Genomic DNA, 27913 nt, shown 5'->3' with positions numbered 1-27913 from the left:
TTAAAAGATTAGTTCAGGTTTTATTATATTTACAGAATTTAAATCATATTACGTGGCATATAAAAGAATCTTACCAAACTAATATATATTTAAGTAAATATGGACCTTTTAAGTATTTTGCCTTGAACCCCATTTTGTGAACTCCTTTGTTCTCCCTCAGATCACCTGACCAGAAATACTACAGCTCTGAAACTGTAACAGGAAGAAGTGTGAAAGCAAAAGATAGAACTCTGTCTGTTAATTGGCTCATGTGACCTAACATGTATGGTTTGTTTGTGTGCACCGTGAATTGTAGGATCCTATGGCGTGGCCCTACGTTCTTAAAATTGCAATTTTCTGATTGGGATTACCCAATGGCACATAAAGTATATTATGAAAATGGTTTATTTACATGAAACAGGGTTTTATGGATGAGTGGTTTCAATAAATTTTTAATGAGAGCCACACTGTTTGGGGGTATCGTTTTCCTTTAAGAACCTTATCGCGTAATATAGAATTGTTCCATAATATCGAATCAATTTTTATGGCAACCCTACTTACTGAGCTGCTATAGGGACACTTAATGGGGGAGGGAAAACAGTTTATAAAACAAAAATAGAAACAGCTGTAATTTGTTGTATCCTAGTTTAAAATAATACGACCTGTGAAGGTGACCTACCCTGCATAGTTTCTTTTACCAAAGAAATAGATGGGCTGCTGAAATAAAATATGTGCTAGAAGAAATGTTACATAGAAGCAACACTAATCTGTCAAGGTAATCCATCTTGTTTATGTATATGTTCTACTGAGAACATGATGAGATATATCTAGTAGTCAAAAACATAAGTCAGAGGAGCATGATGAACAGTAAATACGTGCCAACTATCTACACACAAAACAAATCCAGACTGAGTTTTATAAGGAACAGTAACGAAGTCCCATTGCAAAAAAAAACTATTTAGGTATTAGCTATGGTTAAACTGAAGTGCAGCTGCTAATTCCTAACATCTGGGGAATCTCCCTCTGCAGTATGATAAGGTTAATTGTTTTATTTAACCTCTTCCGCATACTGCATGGAATCCAAAACACTAAAACGGACAAAAAAAAAGTGTGTCTGAAATAATCCCTATGTGCAATTTTTCTTTTTGGCTCAGGAAGCTAAGTGGTTCTGACTATAGTTGACGGAGTTAACACTGAAGCATGCTTTTGAAGATGGCACAAGTATGTCCAACCCTAGAAAAGTTACCAACCTGCTCCTAAGGCATCAAATATTTGAAAGAAACCCAAAGAAACATCTGATTCTTCAAACAAGTTCTTAACTGGCAGAAGTATTCAAGAGCTCATTTTAGTAAAACTATAATATCCTTTAAATGTGGTAACTGCTACTAGTGTATATACTGTGTCAAATGTATTTATAGACATTGTATAGGGTCTCGTATACACCGTCTGCATGATTGCCACTTCAAACATAAAACTTATTCTAGCTAAAAGCAGAGTTCATAATTCAGGAATGTTGTAAGTTAAGGATACAATGTTAAATTACTATAAACATCAGTAATGGGAAAATTGTCTCCATAACTATAGACAAAGGTAGCCTTTGCCATCATTTAAAATGCATGCATACATAATACTTCACATATTTTGCTGAACACCTTAAAAGCATTACTGTTTTTCAAACAAAATGATCAGCATAGGCATTGCATAAGCCTACTGTGTGATTTTGAGCAAGAATAATTCAAGCTTCCTTGCAGACATTGCCCATAAAATCACCTAGGCTTTTTATAGATAAATCTAATCCTTCTGCAGTGGTTCATAAAAATATAGCAAACAGGGATTGTCTATGGAAAATATCTTAACCAAGATTAACTCTATGCCATGTCTCCCTCTGTAGTCATGTGTCCCTGTCTTTGTTAAAAATCATATTTGTTAAAGGAGAAGTTAACTTAGATTTTCATATTCTGTAGATAAAGTCTTATTTCCATATAAAGTCAAAATACTGTGAAAAAGGCTTTAGGGTGGACACTTACCGGGCTTCAGCTGCTAGTAACTCATCATAATGAGAAGATCTCTGGTCATCATCCTGTCTGTAACGGATCACGGTGGCAAGACCTTTGCTTACAAGAGCTTCTGCAATGTTTCTGTAAGAAATAAATACAGTATATAAAAACCTTTGCATTTTTGCTGTTAGGACCCATGTATCCCTGGCAATCTGATATAGGTGTAAATAGTATAGGGCATATACAAAAAAAATTAAAAAAAGATATATACAAATTTGTTTTCTGTCAGCTTTTTCCATGCCAGGCTGAAGAGAAACAGAATAAAATGAAAACCTTTAAGGAAACCAAAAGAGAAGAAAATTAAAACCCAGCTGTAATTTGCCTTAGAAGATCACTCACACTAACAAGAAGTGAACGGACAATATAAAGTGGTATGGACATGGCAGGTATTAAACCTTCACTTTCAAGACATCACAAGGGGACAAACAAAAACTGCCATATCTTTCTTACTTTCCAGTTCTGTGACATGAGAATGTCCTATCATAACAGGGTTAACTTGAAGGGTATAGTGTACAAAAATGTATGTATGAGTTTTTGAATGTAATTGCTCGAAAACATGGCAACACTATGGCTACCACCACCTTCTATAAGTAGCTATTGAAAATGGGCTAAAAAGCACAAACCACAGCAATTTTCTGGTTAAATCGATCAGAAAATCTGCAACAGTGTTGGCATTTGCGGATTATTCTCATTTGTACAATAGCTGCAATGGGCTTTAGGGTGTAAAAATGTAGTGCACAAATGCAAAATAACCCTCTATGTGCCACTGACTATGCAACAGGTTGAACAGATTTCAAGTTAACATTGTTTACTATTGTAAAAGCAGCAATATAGGAAAGAAATGAGAGCCATTTGAATGTCACATGATGTCATACTTTAACAAGGGTCAAAATGCTCATCAATCCTAAATAAAGTCAAAAGTATTTAATTTGGGACCTTTCCCACCTTGCACTGAATATTTTCTTAATTATTTATGGGGGTATAAGCAATACTGCTCTATGCATGGAATTGTATTGCACATTTCAGGTCAGTTGTGTTTCCCTTCCAAGAGTAAAGGCATTTCTAATATGTATTACTGAAAATTACCCCTTACCTCTAATTTTGTACAAGGGACAATTTCATTGAACACATACTGTTAGCCTAGCCCTAGACTAAAGACCTTGTCCACAGGACAGAATGCGCAGGTTGTTGCTAAAAATGTCAGACACTTGAATGATTTTACAAATGTGCAATAACCTTCAGGGCTGGAGTTAAGAGGAAGACTCAAGTAATGCTTAAATCTGTTTAATGCAACTCCCAGCACACCATTCAGCTGTCAGTGGGATCCCGAGAGCTACAACTCAGCAGCTGAAGAGCCTCAGACATACCTGAGGCAAATGCAAAATATTTCTATTACACAAAGTAAGACCATCATTTGCACAAGGTTTTAGTTTAACAAAATGAGTTGCTTTGATGATTGGAGGGCCAAGAAAATGCCATCTGCAATTTCAAAAAATGTGAATGGCAGCTGATCCGCATGAAAGGTGAAAACAGAAATTAACATTTCAAAAATGTAATCAATACCGGGATACAAAACTATTGTCAGCAATAAATGCACTCAGGATTCTGTGTGGGACTGAAACGTTGGATTAACAGACCTTGTTTTTTTAATGAACTGTTCTTTCCTTTTGTGAAAATCCTGCGAGTGCCGTCATTGCTGACAATCTTTCTACAGGTTTTTATAGTAGTAAATGGAATAAACCAGATCTTGATTGTCTCTCAAATATAGTTATGAAAAGAGCTCCTTCAGTACTTCCTATCCAGGTAATATGTGAATGCAAATTGCTATGGCCACTAAATGGTGCTGTACAATATACTTAGAAGAAAACAATTATAGCTAAGAAAGGCTGTGAATGCAAATGTGGCAGTTCACTCCTTAATCTGAGACATGAATGCCCTGCTAAAGCCAATTTAGTTACTGCAGATGAATGCAGTGCTTGGTAGATGCTACAAATATTGTTGCAATGTACAGTTTAACTTGATATGTGTGACCATAACAGAAGGTCCATTGAGCAAAAACCATTCCAGTTGTGTGTAGACATTGTGCAGTTATATTTGTTCAAATTCCCCGCCCCCATTTTAATCTGGCAGAAACAGGTCTGCATATGAAATGGGTAAAGAATCCTGTGCCATAAACCATCTGTAAAGAGAAAAAAAGGGCTAGTACTTGCAGAATGAATGCCTCAAGCCTTTGTAGAGAAATATTGCAGCTATAATTTATAAGGAGATTAGGACAGGGGAGGTTATTAGTATGAAATTTACCATCCCACCCCAAAACTTCAAAAATGTGCTCAGAATTAGCTACACATATACATCTTTTGTATTATAGGTAACCATAGCAATCACTGCAGTCACATAACCCAGCACATAGCTGTAGGCTAACCAATCAGGCAGTGACATGCTTGCATTCATGCTGTAAATCCAGCTCAATCACTGAGCATCTTTGGAGATGCTAACATCATGAAGCAAATACTTATATCTGATCCTTACAAGGTCTCCACAAACACTGTCCAAATATACAGTACCATAAAGCAAGTGCAGGAAGCTGTTAATAGTTACTTACTGGATATTCACATGAGCTTATATCTGAATGCATGCGGGACTTTATCCAATGGTATGATTAGCATAAAGAGTCCAGGACACCAACAAGTGCATTAGCCATGAGGATGCAAGGTGTCCTGAGGAATGTGTGGAGTTATAAAAATATAGTCAAAAGTGTAACCTAATCCATACCAACACAATTTAGCAGTCTAACCACACTGTACAAATTGATTATATATTGCATTAGCTAACTAACCACAACCTTTTACCCAAGTTACTACATATGCCGTTATGTATCAGTGAAAGTATATCACATTGGGGCATGGAGCATTAATCAAACTGAAATTAGAGTAGCTATTGAAAAAGCAGATGGCTAAATATATTTTGGAAGTCTGCAATTCCTTTACATGACATATATAGCACATTGTGTAATAATACCATGCCCTAAAACAGAGTATTAGGAAATGTTCATAACCATCAAATTCATTGGACGTAAAGAGAAGGCTCAATTTCAAGCTATTACACACTAAACATAGTAGCACATTAAAAATGAATTCACCATTTACCTTTATTTTTCATGGTATGCTCATCAACCACTTCTGCATTAAATAAGGATAGATTCTATTGAAGTACTTTTACACCAACATTTAACGTTCAAGTTTTTAACATTCTTCCACCTCAAGTGGACACAGGGCTGGCATTAGGGGTAGACAGAAAAGCCTAAGGTGCAACAAATTGGGGGCACCCAGCATTTAACTTTTCTTTTGCCTACCCTGTTCCCCTGGAGAGTCTTACCTTCTGCTCCTCCCCCTGTGTGCCCCCACACATGCATGCCGGGAAGGAGGCGAGATGGCCAGGTGCCCTAGCTCGTGCAGACAATACAGACCACAAAACTGGACCAAGGATGTGTCTTTAGTTTCAACAAACTCTAGGCAACTACGCCCCATAGGCATGAAGATCTGACTTCTGACTTGTCATTGTTGACAACTTTGGTTGGAAACACATATCCCCTAGCTGGGGCAACAAATTTATTTTTTCTCACTACAACGTTTAGAACTCATCATTTTAATTGGAGAAATGGCAAGACAATGTAATAAGCAAAAATTACCTTGCATTAACTTAAGCAGGCCATAGATGTAAATATCTTTAAAAGATCTTTTTGTTATCGTGAGACCACAATTATCTTGAAACAATCGTTTAAATGTACAATTTGTCCATCAACTAAAAAGACAATTTCAGGCGATATTGCCAGCAAAACTGAACGGTAGCTGCCTGCTTGGCCCTGCAAACATAGATAGATTGCACTGGGACCAATAACATTATTTTAACCTGGCCGATCAATTTTCTGACAGACGTCAGACGAAAAATCATAAGATGTACTATCGTTCGAACGATAATTTGAAGGATTGGTCGTATTTCGCTAATACCTGTCGTTCACCAAAGAAAAATATTTGCGTCTATGGGGACCTTTACATATCTAATGCACAGCAAACAAATATCTGCACAGCTAAATTAGCATGTTTATTTATATGAAGTGTGAGCTTCAAGTAACGAAACCCAAGGCCCCAGCACAGTTTTCAGCACAGAGAATGGAGATTGACACTGCATTTAAGTTTAAATGCAGCTTTGCTGACTTATTTGGCACACCCAAATCTTCAGCCCACTGGCTTCACATAGGGGATAACATTCGCTTCACATAAGCACTAACAGTCCCAATTCACACTATCACTGGTGTTAACCAACTCACTAATTCCTTAGAAACCCCAGAATCCTCTCTGGGCACACTCAAGACACACTTGTCTCCTGGGAGGGGTTTCTCTTTTCCTCTCCAGTCCTTTAGAGCTCTCTCTCTCTCTCGAACACAGGTCAGCAGGGAACCACTCTCCTTCCCAGCTACACAAAGGCACCTTCCTTAACTCAAGAATGTCCTCACATGTCCCCTCACCCTCCTCCAGCTCCAGGAGATATCCAGGGGAAGAAGCCATGAGGTGTTGCTCCACACCTCCTTTTAACTACAGCTCACCTGTAGCTTAATTAGTTAACTGCCTCTAGCTTGGCAGCTGAAAACCCTTACTGAATCAAGGAATGGAAGCCCACCCTGCTCTCTTCCATTCACTCCAAGGACCCACTATCCAGCTTTTCCTAAACCAGAATAGAATTAAACAGTATTACTTGCTGCGGCCACACAGACTTTTCCCTGGAGTTTATACTTCACCAGCCTAATGCTGATAAAATACACACAATATTGGGCCCTTTTGACACCCATATCCTACAGAAGAATCTGATAAAAAAGGGACTGTAACTCTTTCTTCTACATATACTGGAGTAGCCATGGCCTTGACAAAAATTACTAGTCACGGGGGTTGGAAATCCTCCATTTCTAAGATGATATCGGTAGAATATTATACAGCGATAGTTTTCCTATGTAAACAAGAAGAAAGCCATAATGCTTTACTCAGCAATAAGCAATCTATTTATGGCCTGAACAGAGCTCAGTCACTGATCGAAGGGCCGTATTGTGTAATTAAATATACCCCCCCTCCACACACACACAATATTTACAGCTGAACATATTTTGAGACAAATAAATATGGGTATGTACGACAGGTATTTTTCAATATAGGCTGGCAGAGAAAAGCCAATGGCTACCAACTACCACGTGATATCACTATATGCAGTGACATGCAGACACATACACTAAAAGGCTAGAGGCAATATGAAAAGGCACTGTATTCACCATGTGTACCATTAGCAATAAAGTAGTCATACAATGGCAGACCCTCCACAGTATCAAACTGTCCCAAAGTTGTTATTGCTGGATACAATATAAGCATCAATGGCTATGTTCCATTTCTTTAGGCTGGCAGGAAAAACAAGTTGCAGCTCCTCTTCACATGCTCGTTTGCAAAAGCTCCATGCAACAGAAAACCTTTGCAGATGAAATAATTAAAACAGGAAGGATAGCTTGCAGTCTGACAAGATGTCTATAATACTGACATTTTTTGTTTAAATGGTTTGTATATAAAGGAAACCGACTGCCCTGAGGCGATCTTTCTGATGCTACCCTCCTGCTACTGAATAATGGAATGTAGGAGCTGTGGTTAAAGACAGGTTCATGATGGAAAAATCTCAAACTAAGCAGAAAAATTCAGGAGAATGAGTAGGTCACAACTAGGTTCAGGCCAGAAATTGGCAAGGGAGAACCACTGCTTATGAGTGATTATGTCCTAATAAAGGTGCTTTTGGCAAATCAGTTGACTGGACAAATCAAACTGGTATCATGATATGCTGGGGCTTCTACTGAAAAGTTAAGCTTACAGTAAGATGGAGGTAGGGAATACTACCTTAAGAAAGCACATATACCACAGTTAGCACAGGCGAAGTGCATTAACTTAACACCGATTATACTATGCTGCTTTAAACAAATTCATAAATTCCCCTTCACTGAGTGCATCTGTAATTCTCCTGCAATTACACACGGGGAAATTAATGGATAATTCATAACTGGAAAGGGAGAACGTGTAAGCATAAACTGTTACATGTCGCCAATAATTAACACCTTCTCTGTAATGAGTATGTCACTAATCACCTGACACAAGTCATGCTTCCTGGTTTACGGCTTCCTGTACAAGATTTATGCTTAGCATAAATATTTATTTATATCTTGGTACAAAATGTATGCGTATGAAGCATTGTGTTGATGGAGGGCTTCATAAGACTGATTTAGAATAACGGCACATCTTTTATCAATTTAACTTGGGCATGACGACAAATCCATCAAATCTGAAGAATTTGCAGACTAACCAGAGTATTCAGATCTTGACCAGAGTGACAGATCTCAGGGTTTGCAGACTAGGTTTCAGAGTCACATTCCCCTTTTACAATGTGACAATGCACTATAAAGACCAGTACTCTCTTTCATAAATTAAATAATTAAGTCAGGTTGACATCTGTTACATTTGAAAAATTGGGGCTGCCATCTGGGCCACTCCTGACAAAGTTGGCAGTTTATCAACTTGTGTAGCAGGCTGTACCTTTGACCAACCAACCTGACCAATATCTGTGATGTATTTCATTCCCAACAGCATAAGCCACTTTTAATAATCCAATACAAGACATGGGGTCCCAATGATCTAATAAGTTCAATTTGGTTTATATACTTATAGCCATATCAGCCAGAGACCACACAAGCTTATAACAGTAACCACAGACACCCGAGCTTCTGGAATCCATTAACGAGAAGAGGTTCACAATGTTGTTGACACCTGGGCAGGTAACACCAAGTATAGAGCCAAGGAAACCTAATAGTTCTGGTTATTAAAACGACAGCATGGTGCGACCACGGCATAGGGTGATTTTTTTATGTTTAAGTAATTTTGCTCAGCAATATCTCAGCCAAAGTAGCAGACAGTGCAGCTTTGAGCAACATAGCTAATAAAGCCTAGTCCGTGATGGATCAGCTTCCAGAGGCACCTGGGCAGCATCCGTGTGGGACTGGGTTCAGTCCCCTGATAGCTTACTCTCTATTTTTCAGTAAGAAATAACCCTCTCAAACCTGTCTCTACAGCAATTTTCATGCACATTATGAAATCATTGCTTGGGGATGGGGGGAGATTGCTGAGCTGTTCGCTTACAGCTAGGAAAAACACACAGATTTCAAACTTGACATATCTTCCTCTAGAAGTCGACAGCCCTCTTGGAAATAGATGTAATGGTCTATTGGAACCATTAAAAAGCAGTCAGGCAAATCCCATTCTCTGCAATAAAGTCAGGAAGTGGCAATTTAACACCCCTTGTTTAGCAATATTTAACTTCCATGGTTTTCAAAACAACACTGAGTTTTACACTGAGTTTTTCAATGAGTATAAGAGGCAGAAGGACATTACTCCTTTTATGTTAACAAGACACATCAAAGAACGTATCTTCACCCCCAACCCTTTTCATTGTGCTTCCAAAATGGATGAAAGGGTCAGTATTACAAGGCATTAGACGTTCTTTAAGGCACATGCAATAAGGTCGAGCTTTTTTCAGTTGTAGCATTAGTTCCATATTGAGTGTATAGCTATATTTTAGTCAGAAGAGAAATAGAATATCATCAAGGGTACAAATATTTTTCCCATCACACTGCAACTGACCCATCTGTTTAAAAAGCACAAAACCATATTAGGCAGACATGTCAGTTGCATAAGAAATTAACATTATGGAAGAACAATGAATTTCACGGAAAAAAAAATCAAAGAAAGAAATGGAGTGCTTACTCGTGTAGATTTTTTTGGGAAACTCCCCTGTTCTTCCATGATTACACATTTGCACCCTCAGACTAGGGTGAGCTGTGAGTTTATTCCCTTATATCCATTTACTTTCCCATTTGAACTGTTTGACACTGTTTATTCTATCTAATTATTTTTGGATCTGGCATATTGCATCATTTCTTCACATTTTGCTTTAAGACACTAATGTTACTTTAACATGCTTGCATGAGATTCCTTCCTCAAGTCTCCTCCCACTCTAAAAACACACAGTAAGGTTAATAAGCCACAATGTTTGTTTCTTTAGATTGCAAGCTCATAACTACATATGCAACTCCCAGAAACCTCATAGGAAGAACGATAAACACTGTTAATAGCTAGTTATAAGCTAATTTGTCCTGTTGTGCTTAGCCGAAAACATTTGCAAAACTGCGAAAATGTGTGAATCAGCAAAGAATTCCTGAAGCGCATAGAAGTTATTTTTATGCAGAAAACAACTTTTTTTCATTACAAATGAATTACAGGCAATGGGCATTTGTGACTTTTTTGTCCAAATGCAATAAAGTCAATGGCAACTTTTTTGTCTCTGGGACTTTTTGGTCTCTGTTGCACGATAAAATTCCCTGATTGAGAAATGCGGCATTTCACCACAAATGCATGCCTGTCGAAAAAATAAGTGGTGGTAATTGTTAACTGGATCAACAAATAGTCAATAAAACCAACACCATGGTTTACCTGCATTAGAATATGCAGGGGCCCTTGTGCAGTCCTAGGTCGCATTCATCATATTTAGGGCCTCCAGTTTTACAACACAGTTATAGGATATAAATTACAAGCTGCTTGCAATTAGGACCTGAATAGAAGAAATCGTTTAAAGACGCTACTGACAAGTCTGCACACTCACGACCTCTTGTGTCAGATAAAGTTTATTACAACTGGAATAATGTAAACTAAAGTATAAAGAAGGCATTTCAAATTAATATTTTAGCAGCCACATGTCCACTCATTCCACATTTTGCAGCTCTCTGCCCTTTTGATTATTTTAAATGAAATCGGCCAAGTCTAGAATTTTCTAAACTGCCTGATTTAAGGTTATTTCAGCAGCTGCATTACAAGTTATAAATTATTTCTTCCTAATAGTACACAGGGTGTTCAGCCGCAGGGGAGCGCAGGAATAGACGCAAGTCATTATTTGAAATGGGGCTGTACTCACTCAGGCGCGTGTAGGCGCCGAACGCAGGTTCAGACGCAACATGCTGCATTTTTCCTGCGTTTGGCGCCTACACGCGCCTGAGTACAGTCCCATTTCAAATAATGACTTGCGTCTATTCCTGCGCTCCCCTGCGGCTGAACGCCAAAAAACGGAACGCAGGGGAGCGCAGGTCAGAACGCTCATGTGTAAGAGCCCTTAGAGAGAATTACCTAACTATATCAGTCTTCTGTATAATGAGACCTTTCAATCAAGGCCCCACTGGGTGTCAATGCACTGGGTACAGTTTTGTGGAATTTATTGTTCTAAAGCAGGGGTCCCCAAACTTTTTTTTTTTTATTTTTTTTTTTTTACAGGTTAACCACATTCAATTGTAAAAATACATTGGAGAGCAACACAATATGTTGGTCAGGAGAATCCTGACGAAGATCCCTGTGGGGGATCGAAACGTTGAGTCTCCAATAAAGTATCAACATTTGCTAAGCTTCAGAAGAGTCCCGTGAGTGTCGCTATTCCTGCAGATATACCATTACGTTTGCTGGCACCCGGGCATTTACACAGGAAACTGAGTGCACCTTTGGGACTTGTTACTATATATTTATATATATTTATTTATGGTGACGGCACTCGCAGGAAAATTGCAACACAATAGTGTGAAACCAAGGAAGGTTTATTGTAATCCTACGTTTTGGTTCCTTATTGGAACCTTCGTCAGGGAAAGAAAATAGAACACAACGGTGCAGTGCAGGGTTTTTAAATGGTGTCAAGATGGCGCCAAAAGTGGTTGCTAGGTCCAGCCTTTGTGGCGCTGAGCATGCATGCTACTTTCTAAACTTTACGGTTTATTGTTATTGCATGACTGAAACCTTTAGAGGATAAGTGCAAAACATCCCTCAGAGAGCAATAATGTAGTGTTTGTGGCAAGTTGTCATTTATGAAAAGAAAGGCTTCCATTAAGTATTAAAAATAAGATGGGGCATTTAAGTCTTTTCCAATTATAAAATACTGACATGAAAACAGCTGCTGGCTGTTTTGTTTTTTTATTGCAGACACTTTGCACAGATGTGTTAAGAATTTGATTGTCTACAGTTTGCCTTAAATGCCTGAAACATTCAATCTGTTACATGGCGGGGAAAAAAAAAAAAAAAACTCACCCCCCACCTAAAGATTTTTCTAATATTTGAAGTGAGACAGCAAGAGGGATGTTTGAGCTTAGACACAAAGACTGTTGTGCTGTATCTGTTGTAAACTGTAGCAACAAAATCTCATATTGGACTTCCTTTATAATCTTGTTCTCTTTAATCCAAGTAAGTTATTGTAATGTAATGTTCTATTTAAAAAGCATAATAGCCCCCTGAACTGAAAATTATTCCATGATCAGTATATTCATTAATTTGTAGCTCTTTATTAAGGCCGGATAGTAAACCAAAAGAATTATCATATAATACAGTCTTAATGTTTACCATAAAAAAATATAGAATTACACACATATTTATATCAGAACACACCAATGAGTGTCTTTAAAAGGGGTTGTTAACCTTTAAATTTATTTTTAGTATGATGTAGGGAGTGATTCTGAGGCATTTTGTAATCGGTTTGCTTTTTATTCAGCAGCTCTTCCGTTTTTTTCAATTTCAGCTATTTGGATGCTAGGTCCCAAATTACCCTAGTAATCATGCATTCATTTAAACGAGAGACTGGAATAGGAAGAGGACCTCAAAAGGAAGGTGAGTAATAAAAAGTAGATAGAAATAATGGTTTTGCTTTTCAGTTGCTTTCTAGGTTTTATTACTAACCATATTTCCAAGTTTAAAGTTGCATCTTTCTCATGTATCCTGAAGCAGCAGGGGGATTCACTGACACTGTAACCTTTTTCTAATTTGGTACACGAGTTGATGTCTTATCTTTTGCCTGAGAAATGTATCAACTGATGTAGCATATGTAACATTCATTCATTACCGAGCTACCAGACAAAACTCAGGAACAGCAATTGAACTTGAATACTTGAAATTTTATTTTATGTTCCTGAATTTTACATTTTCTCAGAATAGACGTGGTTTTGTTACAGTTTCATTCAGGCAAGCTGCGTTTCTTTTTCTGGAATTAATATTTTCCCAGAATTAACGCCATTTTTACACCATCCCCTGGGAAGTGTAAAATCAGGGTTCTACTGTATTAGAAATAGTAGAAAGCAACTGGACACATTTCTGGACATTTCTGAAAACAGTTAGCTGAACTGAAAAATGTGTTGAAAAGGTGAAAACCCCCTTTATGGAAAACAATGAGGTCAAGCTCAAGGAACTCAAGGGCCCCTACTAGGAAAGTTTTAAAACATTGTATTACTTAGATTAAAATGTAAAACGAAGATTAAACTGCAAATTCTAAAAACGGAATTTCTAAAATAAACTGCTACATTTGTACTTACAACATATTCTGGAATTACCACAGACAAGTTCTCACGTATATCAGACAATTTCAAAGTCTGGAAACTATGTGGTTTCTGATTTCTTACCACCATAACAGTGATACTATAACAGAGGATGCTAATGTACATGCAGCTAGCAGCAAATGTTTAACCAAGAGGCTTTAACTGCTCTGCCACCAATATGGGTGCTAAATATGTGCCAGAACAGAACTGCTTCCAGCCACATGGGTAACAAAGATGATGAACTCACAGACTAAAGGAATAACAGAAATAAGTGAAGAAATCAGCTAGAATAAATAAAGTAGCAGGCAGATGTCACCCTGTTTACATGCAAACCCAAAGGGAATCTATGAATTGAACAAGCAAGTATCTAGGGGGAAAAATTAATTAATTAATAAAGGAAAACCCCAGTTCCACAGCTGGCAGTATACGGCACACTGCAGGGGTAGCCTTCAGTAGAACAGCTACAATAATACATGTGAGGGACAGAAATTGCCCAAAACAGCATTAAAGGGGTTGTTTTTACCTTCCAAAAATTTTTTTAAGTTCATCTATAGAAATAAGTCAAAACATTAATTTATTAAAAATTCTTACGTTTTTCCGACATCTCAGCTACATATGGGAGGACCAAATTCTTTCCTGTCCCGTTTTCCAACTTCACCACAGGAGTAGAAAAGAACTTGGTCCTCCCATATGTAGCTGGGGTGTCGGAAAAACTTATAAGGATTTCCCTGTCTGCTTTAAACCCAGCAACACACTGAGGCAGCAACTAGTTCACCCAAAAGACCCAACCCCCAAAGCACAAGAAGAGTAATATTGTGCAAGCAGTGCAATGAGGAGAGCTCTGATTTGTATGTGGGAGAAACCAAACAACAGTTACACCAGCGTATGGCACAGCACAGAAGAGCCAGCTCCTCTGGTCGGAACTCAGCCATGTAACTAAATCTAAAAGAAAAAGGACACACATTTGAAGACTGCCAAGTCCAGATTGGGAGAGCGACTGGTTCAAAAGAGGTGTTAAAGAAGCCATAAATGTAAAAACTGAAAAACCAAGTTTGCATAGAAGGGGGGGGGGGTGCGACATCTATTGTCTACCACATACAATGCTGTTTTGGCAGCTCTACCTGGAAGGTTTAATAACATATCAAAACTCCGACCTTGCTAATACAATCAACACCTAATTTAATGACATCATTGTGGATTATGATAAACAGATTATGCTGATTGCTGATTCTTCTCGAAGGAAGATTAACAAATTATTCTGAATTGAGAAAGACAGTTGGATGACTGGTGAAACGTCTTCAAGGGAAAAAAAACACAGCAAGTCCAGTTGATTTGACTTATTTCAATAAATATACCAGGACCTGGATGAATGAGAATCTTCAAACATATTTTTTAAAGGGATCCTGTCATTGGAAAACATGTTTTTTTCAAAACGCATCAGTTAATAGTGCTACTCCAGCAGCATTATGCACTGAAATACATTTCTCAAAAGAACAGATTTTTTTTATATTCAATTTTGAAATCTGACGTGGGGCTAGACATTTTGTCAATTTCCCTGGTGCCCCCAGTCATGTGACTTGTGCCTGCACTTTAGGAGAGAAATGCTTTCTGGCAGGCTGCTGTTTTTTCTTCTCAATGTAACAATGTGTCTCAGTGGGACATGGGTTTTTACTATTGAGTGTTGTTCTTAGATCTACCAGGCAGCTGTTATCTGGTTACCATCCCATTGTTCTGTTAGGCTGCTGGGTGGAAAAGGGAGGGGGTGACATAACTCTAACTTGCAGTACAGCAGTAAAGAGCGATTGAAGTTTATCAGAGCACAAGTCACATGACTTGGGGCAGCTGGGAAATTGACAATATGTCTAGCCCCATGTCAGATTTCAAAATTGAATATAAAAAAAATCTGTTTGCTCTTTTGAGAAATGGATTTCAGTGCAGAACTCTGCTGGAACAGTACTATTAACTGATTAATTTTGAAAAAAATGTTTTTTTCCCATGACAGTATCCCTTTAAGTTCAGTGCTTTTCAGATTGTTCACCATAAACAGACTTTTTTCAGTTGCTTTAAACCTTTTATTTTTGACCAGTTAAAGTTTACCAAAATTGTGGTTTAAAGTTTAATGTTCCTGTATCTATTGTTTCAGTCTGGCAACTCAGTGATCCAGGAGCATTCTGAACTGTTAAAATTTGCTCAATTTAGTTGATACAATTAGTGGATACATTTCTCAGCAGTATCTGTGGAATATTAGCAAGTATTGTGTCAATTCTAACAGCTGTCTAATTAAACTCAGGGATTCTGCCGAGCAGGGACAAAGATAACAAATGTATCAATGAAATATATCAATTTAGAACAGTTAAAGGGTTAGCAACCCCCCACTACCAGAGCTGCTTTTGAAGTGAAAAATAAAACTAAACTTCAATATTAGAAAAACAAGTCACAAATAGAAAATAGTGTAATTGGAAAAAGTCTGTAAATCTGAAAAAAATTAACTGAAAAATGTTTGAAGGTGCACAACCCTTTAACAAATTGAAAAGTATCATTGGATTACACAAATACATATTTACACACATGAAAACACTCACCCATAATATGTTTTTTTTATAGATATTTTTGCATAAAGCTACTAGAAATATCCCCTTTGAACTAAACAGGGATTGTTTGTCCATATATTGCAATATATTCAATGTCAACTACATCAAAGTCATCTATGGCCTGGCCAGTCCTACACTTAACTTCCATCCGATTGATTAAGAATTCTAATACCGACATCAGCCCTCATGTATGATCACCTTAAACTGGGTACCTTTGGGTGCTGACTTTGAGCTAACTTAACATATACTACTTGGTCCTTTCTACAGGTAGATGTATGGAGGTGTGGTTGACACATGGACCTCCAAGACCATATCAGTCAGTTAGGTATCTCCCTATCTCGCACTTTAAGAATGAAACATCAGAACAGATTACAGAATACAAATTAAACTGATAAGGAATCATCACAGCTTCTTCCAGAGATGATCAAAGGAAAATTCCAGGAATATGAGTGCCTTTCACTTACTGGGGTTTCAGGTTGTGTCTATACTATGGCCTAAGAATTACCAGAGTACTGATAAAGGAACCCTTTTTAACGGATATTTTAATTGGTTAATTCGAATTGTATACGTGCTGCATCTTACTTAATCAGAGGCTAATAGCTAAAAACACAGGAAATTGGTCCTCATTTGTATACTTAACTTTATACAATTTTACAATTTAAACAATTTGTTTATATACATTATTTAACAAAGCTTCAATTTCTTATTTATTAAGCACAAACCTCACTATGCTATGTGCAAACCTGGTATGTCATTACAGTACAATTTTAATACTCTAGTAGGATATACAACTCCAGCAAACAGAATACTGTAGTTCACATAAGATCACTATCCAAAGCTGCTTGGTAAGATATTAGAATTAACTTCTGGCAGCGCTCAACTAGATATAGACATGAGCTGTGCATTTTGGTTACACTACCTGTCAGGCCTCCACAGGACCAGTCAGCTCTGAAATTTGCAGGATAAGCATCTTCACTCCAAAACTTATGGCAGTCTCAGTGGTGGACACAGGTGAAGGAATCCATTACAGAGCACAAGACTCATATGTATACAAGTGATTGTCAATGTGAACCAATTACAGGGTAAAGATGTCCTCTAAGATTGCATTCTCTATGAATGAAGTAGATTGTCAATGCAACTTCATTTCACCTACAGCAGATGTGTCTCTGTGACTAGAGTACGGTGTACCCTCTGGTCTAAAAGTAATTTCCATGGATTATATCTCATTTAGTTTACAGATGCAAACTGCAGGCTTCCTTCATGAAAGATAAGCCAATGACACAATGTTAACCTATAGCTAATAACACACATCAAAACATTTTTCTACAATGAATTGCAGATCAGCAAAAAGTATCTTTCAGAAGGGCATATTTTTCTCATTAAATGTGTAAAAATCAATTATAAGACAACCCAAAAAGCAGAACACTTACAGCTTGTAAATAGTGATGACAACATTTTTTTGGTCGCAAAAAAGATCCCCATAAGCTTCAATGGGTGAAAAAAAAATTACCCATAGATTTCAATGCATTTGGCAAGTAGAGCTATATAAATACAAATATACATAACTATAAAGTAGTGCTAAGCAAAGTTATGTCAATAGCTCACTCACAGAACTTCTCATAACTTGATTATTATGAATGTTATCTTCCAATATTTGCATTTATCATTTGCATCTAGAACAATTAAACATATGTCCTTTATTAGGTGCACCTGAAGGAGTGGGCTTGAACTCAGGGCAAAGAGGACCAAACAGGTACAGTCAACACACTGAATTATGTCTGGTGTTTATGTATTGACAGTATATGTTGTTCACTGGTACACTATAAATATTGTTAAGCTAAAATCATGTTCCTTAAATGAACCATCTAGTTCTAAATTTAAAGTCTAACTTTAGGTTAGGTGGGAAACCAAGACCTTACAAATTGTACTTGTGATCATAAATTTAAAGGGGTGGTTCTACTTTAAGTTAACTTTTAGTATTCTGAAGAATGGCTAATTCTAAGCAACTTTTTCACTGTTCTTTAATTTTTATAGCTTTTCATTTATTTGCTTTCTTCTTCTGACTCTTTCAAATGAGGGTCACTGACGCCATCTAAAACAATTGCTCTGTAAGGCTACGCATTTTTTTAGTGTTTATTTCTAATTCTTATCTTTCTATTTAGGTCCTCTCCGATTCATATTCCAGTCTTAGTCAAATCAATACATGGTTGCTAGGGTAACTAAAAGTTTAATTTAAAGGTGAACAACCCCTTTAATGTAACCAAAAGATTATATTGATTAAAAGCAGTGCACTTTAATAAATTAAATATTCATATACTAGGGAGAGCACACAGTCCCACAAAAAGGTTGAATTCCGCTTCATTATAATGCAAGTTTCATATATTTTGCCTATACAGCAAAGGACTGTAAAAAAAACCCTCAATGCAGCGACTACATTCAGCAAGTCAGGACAAAATACAGGAAATTGCCCAAAAAACTGGTCTTTTATAAAGCCATATGGGATTATTAAAAAGGACAATACCAAAAGTTTATTGGTTAATTCTATGGATACAAAACTCAAAATAAAACAAAGTGGCTTTGGGACTAGACTTTTGTATTTCTTCATTTCTTTATAGGTAATTCTAGCCAAGCAGCGCCCATTGGATATACAATCTGAACCTTCAACCGTTACCAATTCACAGAAGACAAACTAACCTCTCAAATCTTCAAGCGATCAAGAGTAGCTGCTATTGACTGGTTAAAATGTGTACATATGCAGAAAATGACAGGCTCAGCTTGGTATAAACCAAGTAGCAGGAGGGAAGGAACACCCCAGGCTTCTTATCCACTAAACCAACTGACATTGAGGGGTCATATAGAAAGGTTTTAATAAACAGCTGTATTTTTTTTTTTTTTGTTTCTTTAAAGCTTATGATTTTTCATAAGTTCTACTAATTACTAACGTTTGATTTAGCACTTGAGTAATGGATTGCAATATATAAATTGTGCTTGCCGATAATAAGTTACAAAATAAATAAGTATTGACAACTCGGGGACAGAAAGATAGACAGATATATAGACATACATCTGCTGTACATTATTAAAATCAGTTAAGAATGTTTAACACGTCAAGCTCCATTTAACCTTTAGGTATGCTGAGAGGACGACATAGTGCGGTGGATGCAATTTTGAGCTCTATTTCTTATGTATATTGCGCGGTGGAATGAACCAACATTTCCACTCTAGGGGTGCATCTCAAGGAAAAAGCAGGGAAAAAAAAAAAAAAAGCAGCTGTATCATTTATCACTTTATGCTCAGCAGTGGAGTTTTACTGCACATCTCCCACTGTTCAGTCTTTTCATTTTGAAATGAAACATTGCCTTTGATAATTCTAAGCAGAAGATGATTAAAAATGATGCTTTAGCAGCATATTGCATATGTTGCATATTATCAATATCAGAAACATCAGAAAATGTCTAAAATATACCAGCCAAGGCTGGTTCATAGTTTAATGAATGCTAACACTATTAAAGGGATTCTTTCAAAGTTAAACATTTTTTTAAAAACACATCACTGACAAAAGATAACAGCTTCCTGGTAGTCCCACTGCAACTCCACCAGTTAAGGTGGCCATACACGGGCTGATAAATGCTGATGACAGACCAAGTCGTTAGCTTATTGGCCCGTGTATGGGGCCCTCAGACAGTCTTTCCCGATCGATATCTGTCCGAAAGTCGGATCCGACTGCCCGTTTTCCTTTCATTATGATCCGATCGTTGGGCTCTAGGGCCCATGATTGGATCAGCCCGATATCGCCACCTCAAGGTTGGCATATCGGGGAGAGATGCGCTCGATTGGCGACATCGGCCTTTACACTGAGTAGGAGGAACAATAGTTGACATGATGTTAAACAATACCTTCCATAAAACATTCTACACAATAGCTCCTACATTTCATAAAGTTATTGGGGCAAATTCACTAACCTGCGGAGTTGCGCCAGTGGTGGCTTCACCACACTTCACCTGGCAAATTTTCCTCAGCGATCCGCAAATTCACAAAAATGCAAAATTCACACAAAAATGCAAAATTCACAAAAAAGTTGTGCTCAGCGAAAAGATATTGAAGTTGCGCTAGCAAAAATTCGGCAGGCAAAGCAAAGTTGTGCTAGCGAAGGGGAATTTGCATATGGCGGGAACTTAAGTTTGAATGAACGTATATGTTACAGCAGTGATCCCCAACCAGTAGCTCTTGAGCAACATGTTGCTCCCCAACCCCTTGGATGTTGCTCTCAGTGGCCTCAGAGCAGGTGCTTATTTTTGAATCCCAGGCTTGGAGGCAAGTTTTAGTTGCATAAAAACCAGCTGTACTGCCAAACAGAGCCTCAATGTAGGCTGCCAGTCCATATAGGAGCTACCAATAGTCAATCACAGCCCTTACTTGGCACCACCCAGGAACATTTTTCATGCTTGTGTTGCTCCCCAACTCTTTTTACATCTGAATGTTGCTCACGGGTGGAAAAAGGTTGGGGACCCGTGTTACAGCAAATACATAAAACTACACAAGCCCAGGGAACCTTAATAGATGCAAATAGAGATGTTTTATTGCCCTACACATGTACCCAGAGCATAGTTTATGTACCATATGTTCTGAAAAGTAGGGGGGGAGCAGGGTACCCAAAAAAAATGTTTCGTCCTTTTGCAGTCTATCACCCATGAAAATGAAAGACGCCAGCATTTTTTTACTTTTTTTTTTTTTAAGTCCTATCTACTCTATTGCACTTCGCCAGGTCTAAGCTGGCGAAGGCAAGTCTGGCGTAAGAGGTAACGTTCAGTAAAATCAACTTTAGTGAATTTAGTAACGATCTTTAGCGCTGGCGAAGTTGCGCTGGAGTCTCTCTCCTTCGCTAGCGTATTTTCGTCAGCGCCCATTGGTAAATAGGCGAAGTATCAACTTACTTAACGCTGTCGAATTTTCGCCAGCGTTCACCACTTCGCACCTTAGTGAATTTCCCCTATTGAATCAAGATCTTCTACTGCAGCAAGAAACACATTTATGTGCCATGAAAAAAAAAAGATAATCACATTGCACAGAAAATGCATTGAGTTATCTTGAAAATAAAATGAAGGAACCAAGTTCCATGCACAGCTAAAAAAAACAACAAAAAGCAAATTTAAAATCATCTAAAAACCAAAAAATCAAGAATCCTCAAAATGTGGAGCAGCTCTAACCAAATCATTTACGTTTACTGATTTTCACAGGTACCATAACAAAACTGCATGTGACAGTATGTATATGTTGATAAATCAGTGATTAATATTATGCCGATACACATTACATGCGCAATCATATCAACGATCCAGTCTCACAAGCTGAGAAGATGAGCTGGATCTAACTGTGCTTACGCAATTGTCTGTAAATCAAGGAATGTAGCCACTTTATTGACCTGGTCGCACATACTAATTCCCATATGCCTCAGAGCAGTTGGACAAAAGCATAAATTATTTTGTAGGCTTAAGTGCAGCAATACACTGAACTCCCTCTGCTGACAAACAAAGCTCTTGAAGATTGTGAAATTAGATTTCCTTTTCATCTACATTGAGATTTAGGGAAAAGTTTGTCTAACATAAGAATGCACTGAAGCCAATAAATATGACCCAAAGTTGCTGAGACTATATTTACAGTTATTATGTCGGGATTACAAGAAGGTAGCAGGCTGGAAATCCCTAACAGATACAGCAAATGATTATTACAAATATATATTTGGACTTTCGTCTAAATGAGTACCCATGATGACTGGGGAAATCTAAATATATCAATTCATATCAGCATAGTATATTCTAAATTTCTACATTTGCCAAGCCCAGTTTAGCTTTGTTTCTGCCACGTCAGGTAAGCACCACCTCCACATAACATTCTTGTTTAGACCTTGCTTTGACAGTCTAGGTTTCACTTTTTTTTCAATTTGCTTTTGCATTTTTATACTTCTAGTACTGCTGGTTTGAAGGTCCATTCCTCCATCACTGTCAACTCATATCTCTCAATCTCCTGCTTCAGTTACTGTAACTGTCAGTATGTGTGTTACTGTACCTGCCAGTCTGCATTCTGCAATAATTCACATACTCCCAATCCTTATCGGTTTCTGTCACAGCTCCTGTATCTCACTGTCTGTCAGTTTATTTTCTCACAGATTACACAAAAAACCCTCTTATAGAAGTCAATGAGATTCGCAAATAAATATATGAATTTACTTGAATATAGGCAATTCCTGAAGGAAGTAACTGAATATTTGAAACCTTTCAGTTCCACGAATATGTAATCCATATGTTATCCAGAATACTCGGGACCTGAGGCTTTCCGGATAACGGATCTTTCCATAATTTGTATTTTTATCCCTTAAGTCTACTAGAAAATCATGTAAACATTAAAGAGCATGTAAAGTCTAAAATAGAATAAGGCTAGAAATGCTGTATTTTGTATACTAAATATAAACATGAACTTACTGCACCACAAGCCTAATCAAACAAATAATTTATGCTTTCAAAGTTGTCTACAGGGGGTCACCATCTTGTAACTTTGTTAAACATCTTTGCAAGACTAAGACACATACTCAGTGTGTGCACATGCTCAGTGTGGTCTGGGCTGCTTAGGGATCGTCATAAACAAAGCTGCTTGACTTCTGCATGGCAAGTAAGGCAGGGGCTCCCCCTGCTGTTCATAAGTACGATTGTTTCCCTGCTCAGCAGTTAGGGACCATCTGACAATTCTTATCCACAGCAGTAAATAAAGGGAGAATTTCACTGCATACAGTCAGGTTTCTTATAAAAACGGTACACATTTGTTAATTAAAGGGATACTGTCATGAGAAAATAATATTTTTCCAAAATGAATCAGTTAATAGTGCTGCTCCAGCAGAATTCGGCGTTGAAATCCATTTCTCAAAAGAGCAAACAGATTTTTTTTATATTCAATTTTGAAATCTGACATGGGGCTAGACATTTTGTCAATTTCCCAGCTGCCCCCAGTCATGTGACTTGTGCCTGCACTTTAGGAGAGAAATGCTTTCTGGCAGGCTGCTGTTTTTCCTTCTCAATGTAACTGAATGTGTCTCAGTGGGACATGGGTTTTTACTATTGAGTGTTGTTCTTAGATCTACCAGGCAGCTGTTTTCTTGTGTTAGGGAGCTGCTATCTGGTTACCTTCCCATTGTTCTTTTGTTTGGCTGCTGGGGGGAAAAAGGGAGGGGGTGATATCACTCCAACTTGCAGTACAGCAATAAAGAATGATTCAAGTTTATAAGAGCACAAGTCACATGACTTGGGGCAGCTGGGAAATTGACAAAATGTCCAGCCCCATGTCAGATTTCAAAACTGAATATAAAAAAATCTGTTTGCTCTTTTGAGAAATGGATTTCAGTGCAGAATTCTGCTGGAGCAGCACTATTAACTGATTCATTTTGAAAAAAAAATTTTTTCCCATGACAGTATCCCTTTAAAGTATATTGGAGATAGGTTTCTTTTTCATTAAATAAAGTAAAAATGGAATTTTATTTTTTTTGCCTTTACATGCCCTTTAAATAAACCCAATAGGCTGGGTTGACGTCAAGGCAAAACAAAATGTAGCAGATGGTCAGGAGTAACAACTGTGTTTTTTAGGTTACAGCTTACAGCATATTTGCTCTGAGTTGAGCCGTTCTAAGAAATCTAATCTAAAGCATTATATTCTAATGTATCCATTTGGACCCAACATTACCAATATGTGGAAAATAACCCGTTGGCAAGAGATCAGATTCTAAAAAAAAAAAAAAAAAAAAGGTCAAAAAGATTATTTATAAATTAATCTATATAAACCCCTCCCAAGTACAGTGGGCACTCGGGACACAGACCAGAAGAAATTTGCATTTGCAAAAAGAAGTTCCCTATTGCAGCCTGCAATTACAGGACGGTATTCTGTTCTTTTAGATTGAATGCTGAACCAAATTGATATGATATATATATACACACACACACACACATCACTAAATATTGTCCTCTTACATCTTCTAGCCATTTTGTAATGGTCTCTGTGTGGTTTCCGATCACCAGACAGGAAATAATGCAGCTCTAACTGTAACAGGAAGTAAAAACTGTTCTGCCAATTCATTGGCTGTTGTAACTTACCAGATATTGTGTGATGTATTTTTAGAGAGACCTGCAATGTTCATGGTAAAGTTTCCCTTTAAGTAGAGTGGCTTTGTAGGTGTAGTGCAGTGCAAAATCTTATTGGAAAAGTATGGAATGAAATCTCTCAAATCTCTCACCCTAAAGTTACCAGGAGTGTTTTTTTTGCTGCCCCAGCTAACTTGCAGGCTGCTGCTGCCTGAGGACAGTTTCTCAACTTGCCTCATGGCAGTAGCGCCCCTGGTTATAGGCCATAAGGCCCCAATACACAGGGCGATAAAAGACAGAGTAGGCAGCTTACTACCTATTGAGCACTCTAAGTAAATCCTGCCAGTTGGTGGTGCTGTTATGAACATCTTAAAAAGGCACCAACATCTTCTGCTAAAAGAGGATTACAATTACTAAAAAAAAAAACATATCACCGACCTCTTGCCTGATACATATACCATATTATGGCTTCTGGGTTGAGAATGCCTGTTACAAATACTAAATTCTTCTTAAATGCAAATATAACCAATTTAATTTGTCTTGTGAATTTATCCTTATGGGGCAAAGCACATGCAAATATCTCCTGAGACACAGTGCAGTAAAGTTTTAATTCAATGAATTACGTGTAAAATGTTCACAAGGTGTGTATAAACTTCAGCTTTTTTTTCTCTTTAACAGATTTCAAAGCAGAGGGCACACAAAAAGCCCGAGTGTACTGAATCATAGTCTGCTTGCAAGGAATTTGCATATCGGTGCATCAAGGCTCTAGCAGGCCACCACCTTCCAAGCTAGAGGTACTAGAAAAATTTCTAAATTTCTAGAAAAGGCAGTGCTTATCCCAACAATATTTAACAATTTGAATAAATATGTTTAGACAGGATTCCATGCAGTTATATAACAGCAGCATTTTTAATTGGCAGAACAAAGATGTAAAGAATGTTAATTGCTCCAGGCCACAGCAGCATAATATAGCTAATTAAGTCCTGCAGCAAACCGCTATCAATAGGATGTAGAGGTGCACAGTGATAGGTACTGACGCTTGCAGCCCTGCATGTTGATATGTGCTGAATCACACACTGAACCTTTCACTACATTCCCAGCTCAGCGCTCTACACATATTCAATACACAGGAAATCAATCATACTCCATATAAATATGAACTAAACATATTGGTGAAGAACATACAGCTATTCCGCATGTACTGATGGTACAGTTATTCAGCATGGAATGATGTTACTATAAAATAGATTAATCTCTGTCTTTAGGCTAACAACAGACCAAGTGTTTTCTTCTCCAGCCCAATGCCACTCACTGTCTGTTAGCAATGACAGGAAGGGCATCTGGCAATATCTATTTTCTCTGTGGGCAGAGAGAAGACAATTTGAAATTAGCCTTAGGATAAGTACAGATAGGTGATTGAGTTGCACCTCTAAGAGCATGAATTAATTGATCCCATGTTTTTCAATATAGTTGCACCCATGAGGATTTAGACATGTTTTGAAGCGGTTATGTTTCTTTTTTTCTCCCAAGATGTAACGATGCATTTTTAGGAGTTTGATGCAAATAATGAGAGACTGAGCTGTCAAACATTCAATGCATATGTATTTACTACATTCAAAACACTTGAAAATATATGCATGCATTAGCAACCTTAGCGTTTTTGCCACATGTAGAGCTTGAGTGGTGCAAACAGAAACTTAGATGTTTGCAATGTCTTGCGGAAAGGAAAAATTGTGTAAAAAATGGAGTAAAAAACTTTTTAAATTGTGATTTTACACCAAATACATGCATATTTTCTTTTATGCTGCCCAAATGTGGTTATTTACTCCATTATTCGACACCGCTTCAGACATGGTGTAACCATTCAAATCAAAGAAAATATTTTAGGCAGCAATAAAACTGTGGTGTAAGTAGTGGTAGAAGTAATAGTATTTAATAATATAGTACAGGTAGGGGAACTGGGGGGATAAGACAATTAAGCCTTAATGGAAACAAAACCAGTCTATTGGGTTTATTTACTGTTTCTATGATTTTCTAGTAGACTTAAGGTATGAGAACCAAATTACGGAAAGATCCATTATCCGGAAAGCCCCAGGTCCCAAGCATTCTGGATAAAAGGTCCCATACCTGTATAGTAAATGATTTCTTGTACAGCATTTTCAAGTACAAAATAATTGTATGTCAGACTTCAACTCCTTCTAAAATCAACAAACCAATTGGTAGTGGCTATGGTGCTGTAGGACAGTGCTAATTGAGCTAAATAGTGGGGCTGTGCAAAGTCTTGTATTTTACTCCAAGCCATACTACAACAAAAGGTAGCACTAGTGGCATTCTCAAAGAGCCTGGCTATTAAGTATTAATTTTTGTTTTACACAGTATTCAGAGAGACAGATCCAGCCAACACTCTGTTAGGATGCAATATCCGTAATGTAAGCCTTATGAACTTGTTTTAATATTAAAGCAGGCACAATAGATTAGGGCAAAATCATTTCAGGAAGTTAAGAGAAAAAAATGTTCTCTAAAGGTTAAAGGTGATGGGCTCCAGGGAAATACAAGTAGTACTTTATTGTAAGGTCACAGGGATCATGGAATTGACATCCAGTAAAGGTTAAAGCCAAGGATCAAACAATGTCAAAGGTTACACAGCAAGAAGCAAACCAATTGGGTGGGCTAGACAGGTCTCATTGTTCAAAAATATTATTGGATCAAAATAGAATTGCAACATATAAACACCAATATTGGATGTCATTTCATCTAGAGCAACTTTGTTCAATTCTGCAAAAGGAACTCTTAAATTAAAATAGGTTTTTCATTAAAGGAAGCTACTAAGAGGCCAGAGTTACAAATCAACACAACAGTTCCCTATTATGAATCAATACTGTATCCAAATAACACAATACGACCACAGGTTTCTGGAAAGTCAAAGAAAATGCTGTAAATGTAATGATTAATATGCCTTTTAGTAACAGAACAAACACACTAACCACTGATTTCTTTACAAAGGGCTTTCTGGGTGGTTAATATGAGCTCAACATAAGTTGACATAAAAGGGAAAGTTACTTTAAGATTTAAGTTACTAAAGTCAAACTGTTAAATCAATGTTCCCTTCAAAGTTGCATGTTTATGTCCAGTGACTAATACTACGGTTTAAACTAAGGGACAAACCTTTTGTGAAGACAAGGAAAGCCTAAAAACAATATAGTGCAGGGAAAGGCTCACCTCAATAATGGCTAATAGAGCTGTAAATTTGCTAAAGTATGCGTTAGTTTAGACGATCCAGAGCCTTTGATTTGTTCAAAGCGCTAACTACAGAAACAGCTAAACCCAGAATGCATCGCTCTCCTCCAAAGACCAAGACTATCACATGCACAATATGTAGGCTTCAGATTCCACGCATGTACACATGGCATTTGTCGCAAGCACATACACTACGTACGCAGTTCGCCAAGAAACTGAAAATACCTTTTCTAAACCGAATATTTTCGCCCTGTAGTTTTCCCCTCTGTAACTGATCGCGTACACCTTCTTAATGGAGAAGGAAAGGCTTGGTGCACTTGGGGGTGCCAAATGTTACGCACACCAAGTGATTGTATTGACTTACCTGAAACCCCAGACTAGTGCTCCTTTCAGTAGAAAACTGCTCCAGCCTGGGGTTATACCAGTGAGCACCACGGAGCAATCATCTTCCGGCATCTT

General features: G+C 37.6%; 1 protein-coding gene across 1 annotated transcript in view; it reads right to left on the bottom strand.

Moving 5' to 3' along the window:
- The window catches only part of snd1.S (staphylococcal nuclease and tudor domain containing protein 1 S homeolog), a 408840-nt gene that overhangs the window by 251788 nt on the left and 129139 nt on the right, over positions 1 to 27913 (bottom strand). Inside the window, 1 exon segment of the mRNA NM_001086137.1 lies at positions 2007 to 2117. Within this exon segment, the coding sequence (NP_001079606.1) occupies positions 2007 to 2117 (111 nt within the window).

Source organism: Xenopus laevis, chromosome 3S (genome assembly GCF_017654675.1).
Source record: "Xenopus laevis strain J_2021 chromosome 3S, Xenopus_laevis_v10.1, whole genome shotgun sequence".
NCBI lineage: Eukaryota > Metazoa > Chordata > Amphibia > Anura > Pipidae > Xenopus > Xenopus laevis.
This window is presented reverse-complemented; position numbering and strand designations above follow the sequence as displayed.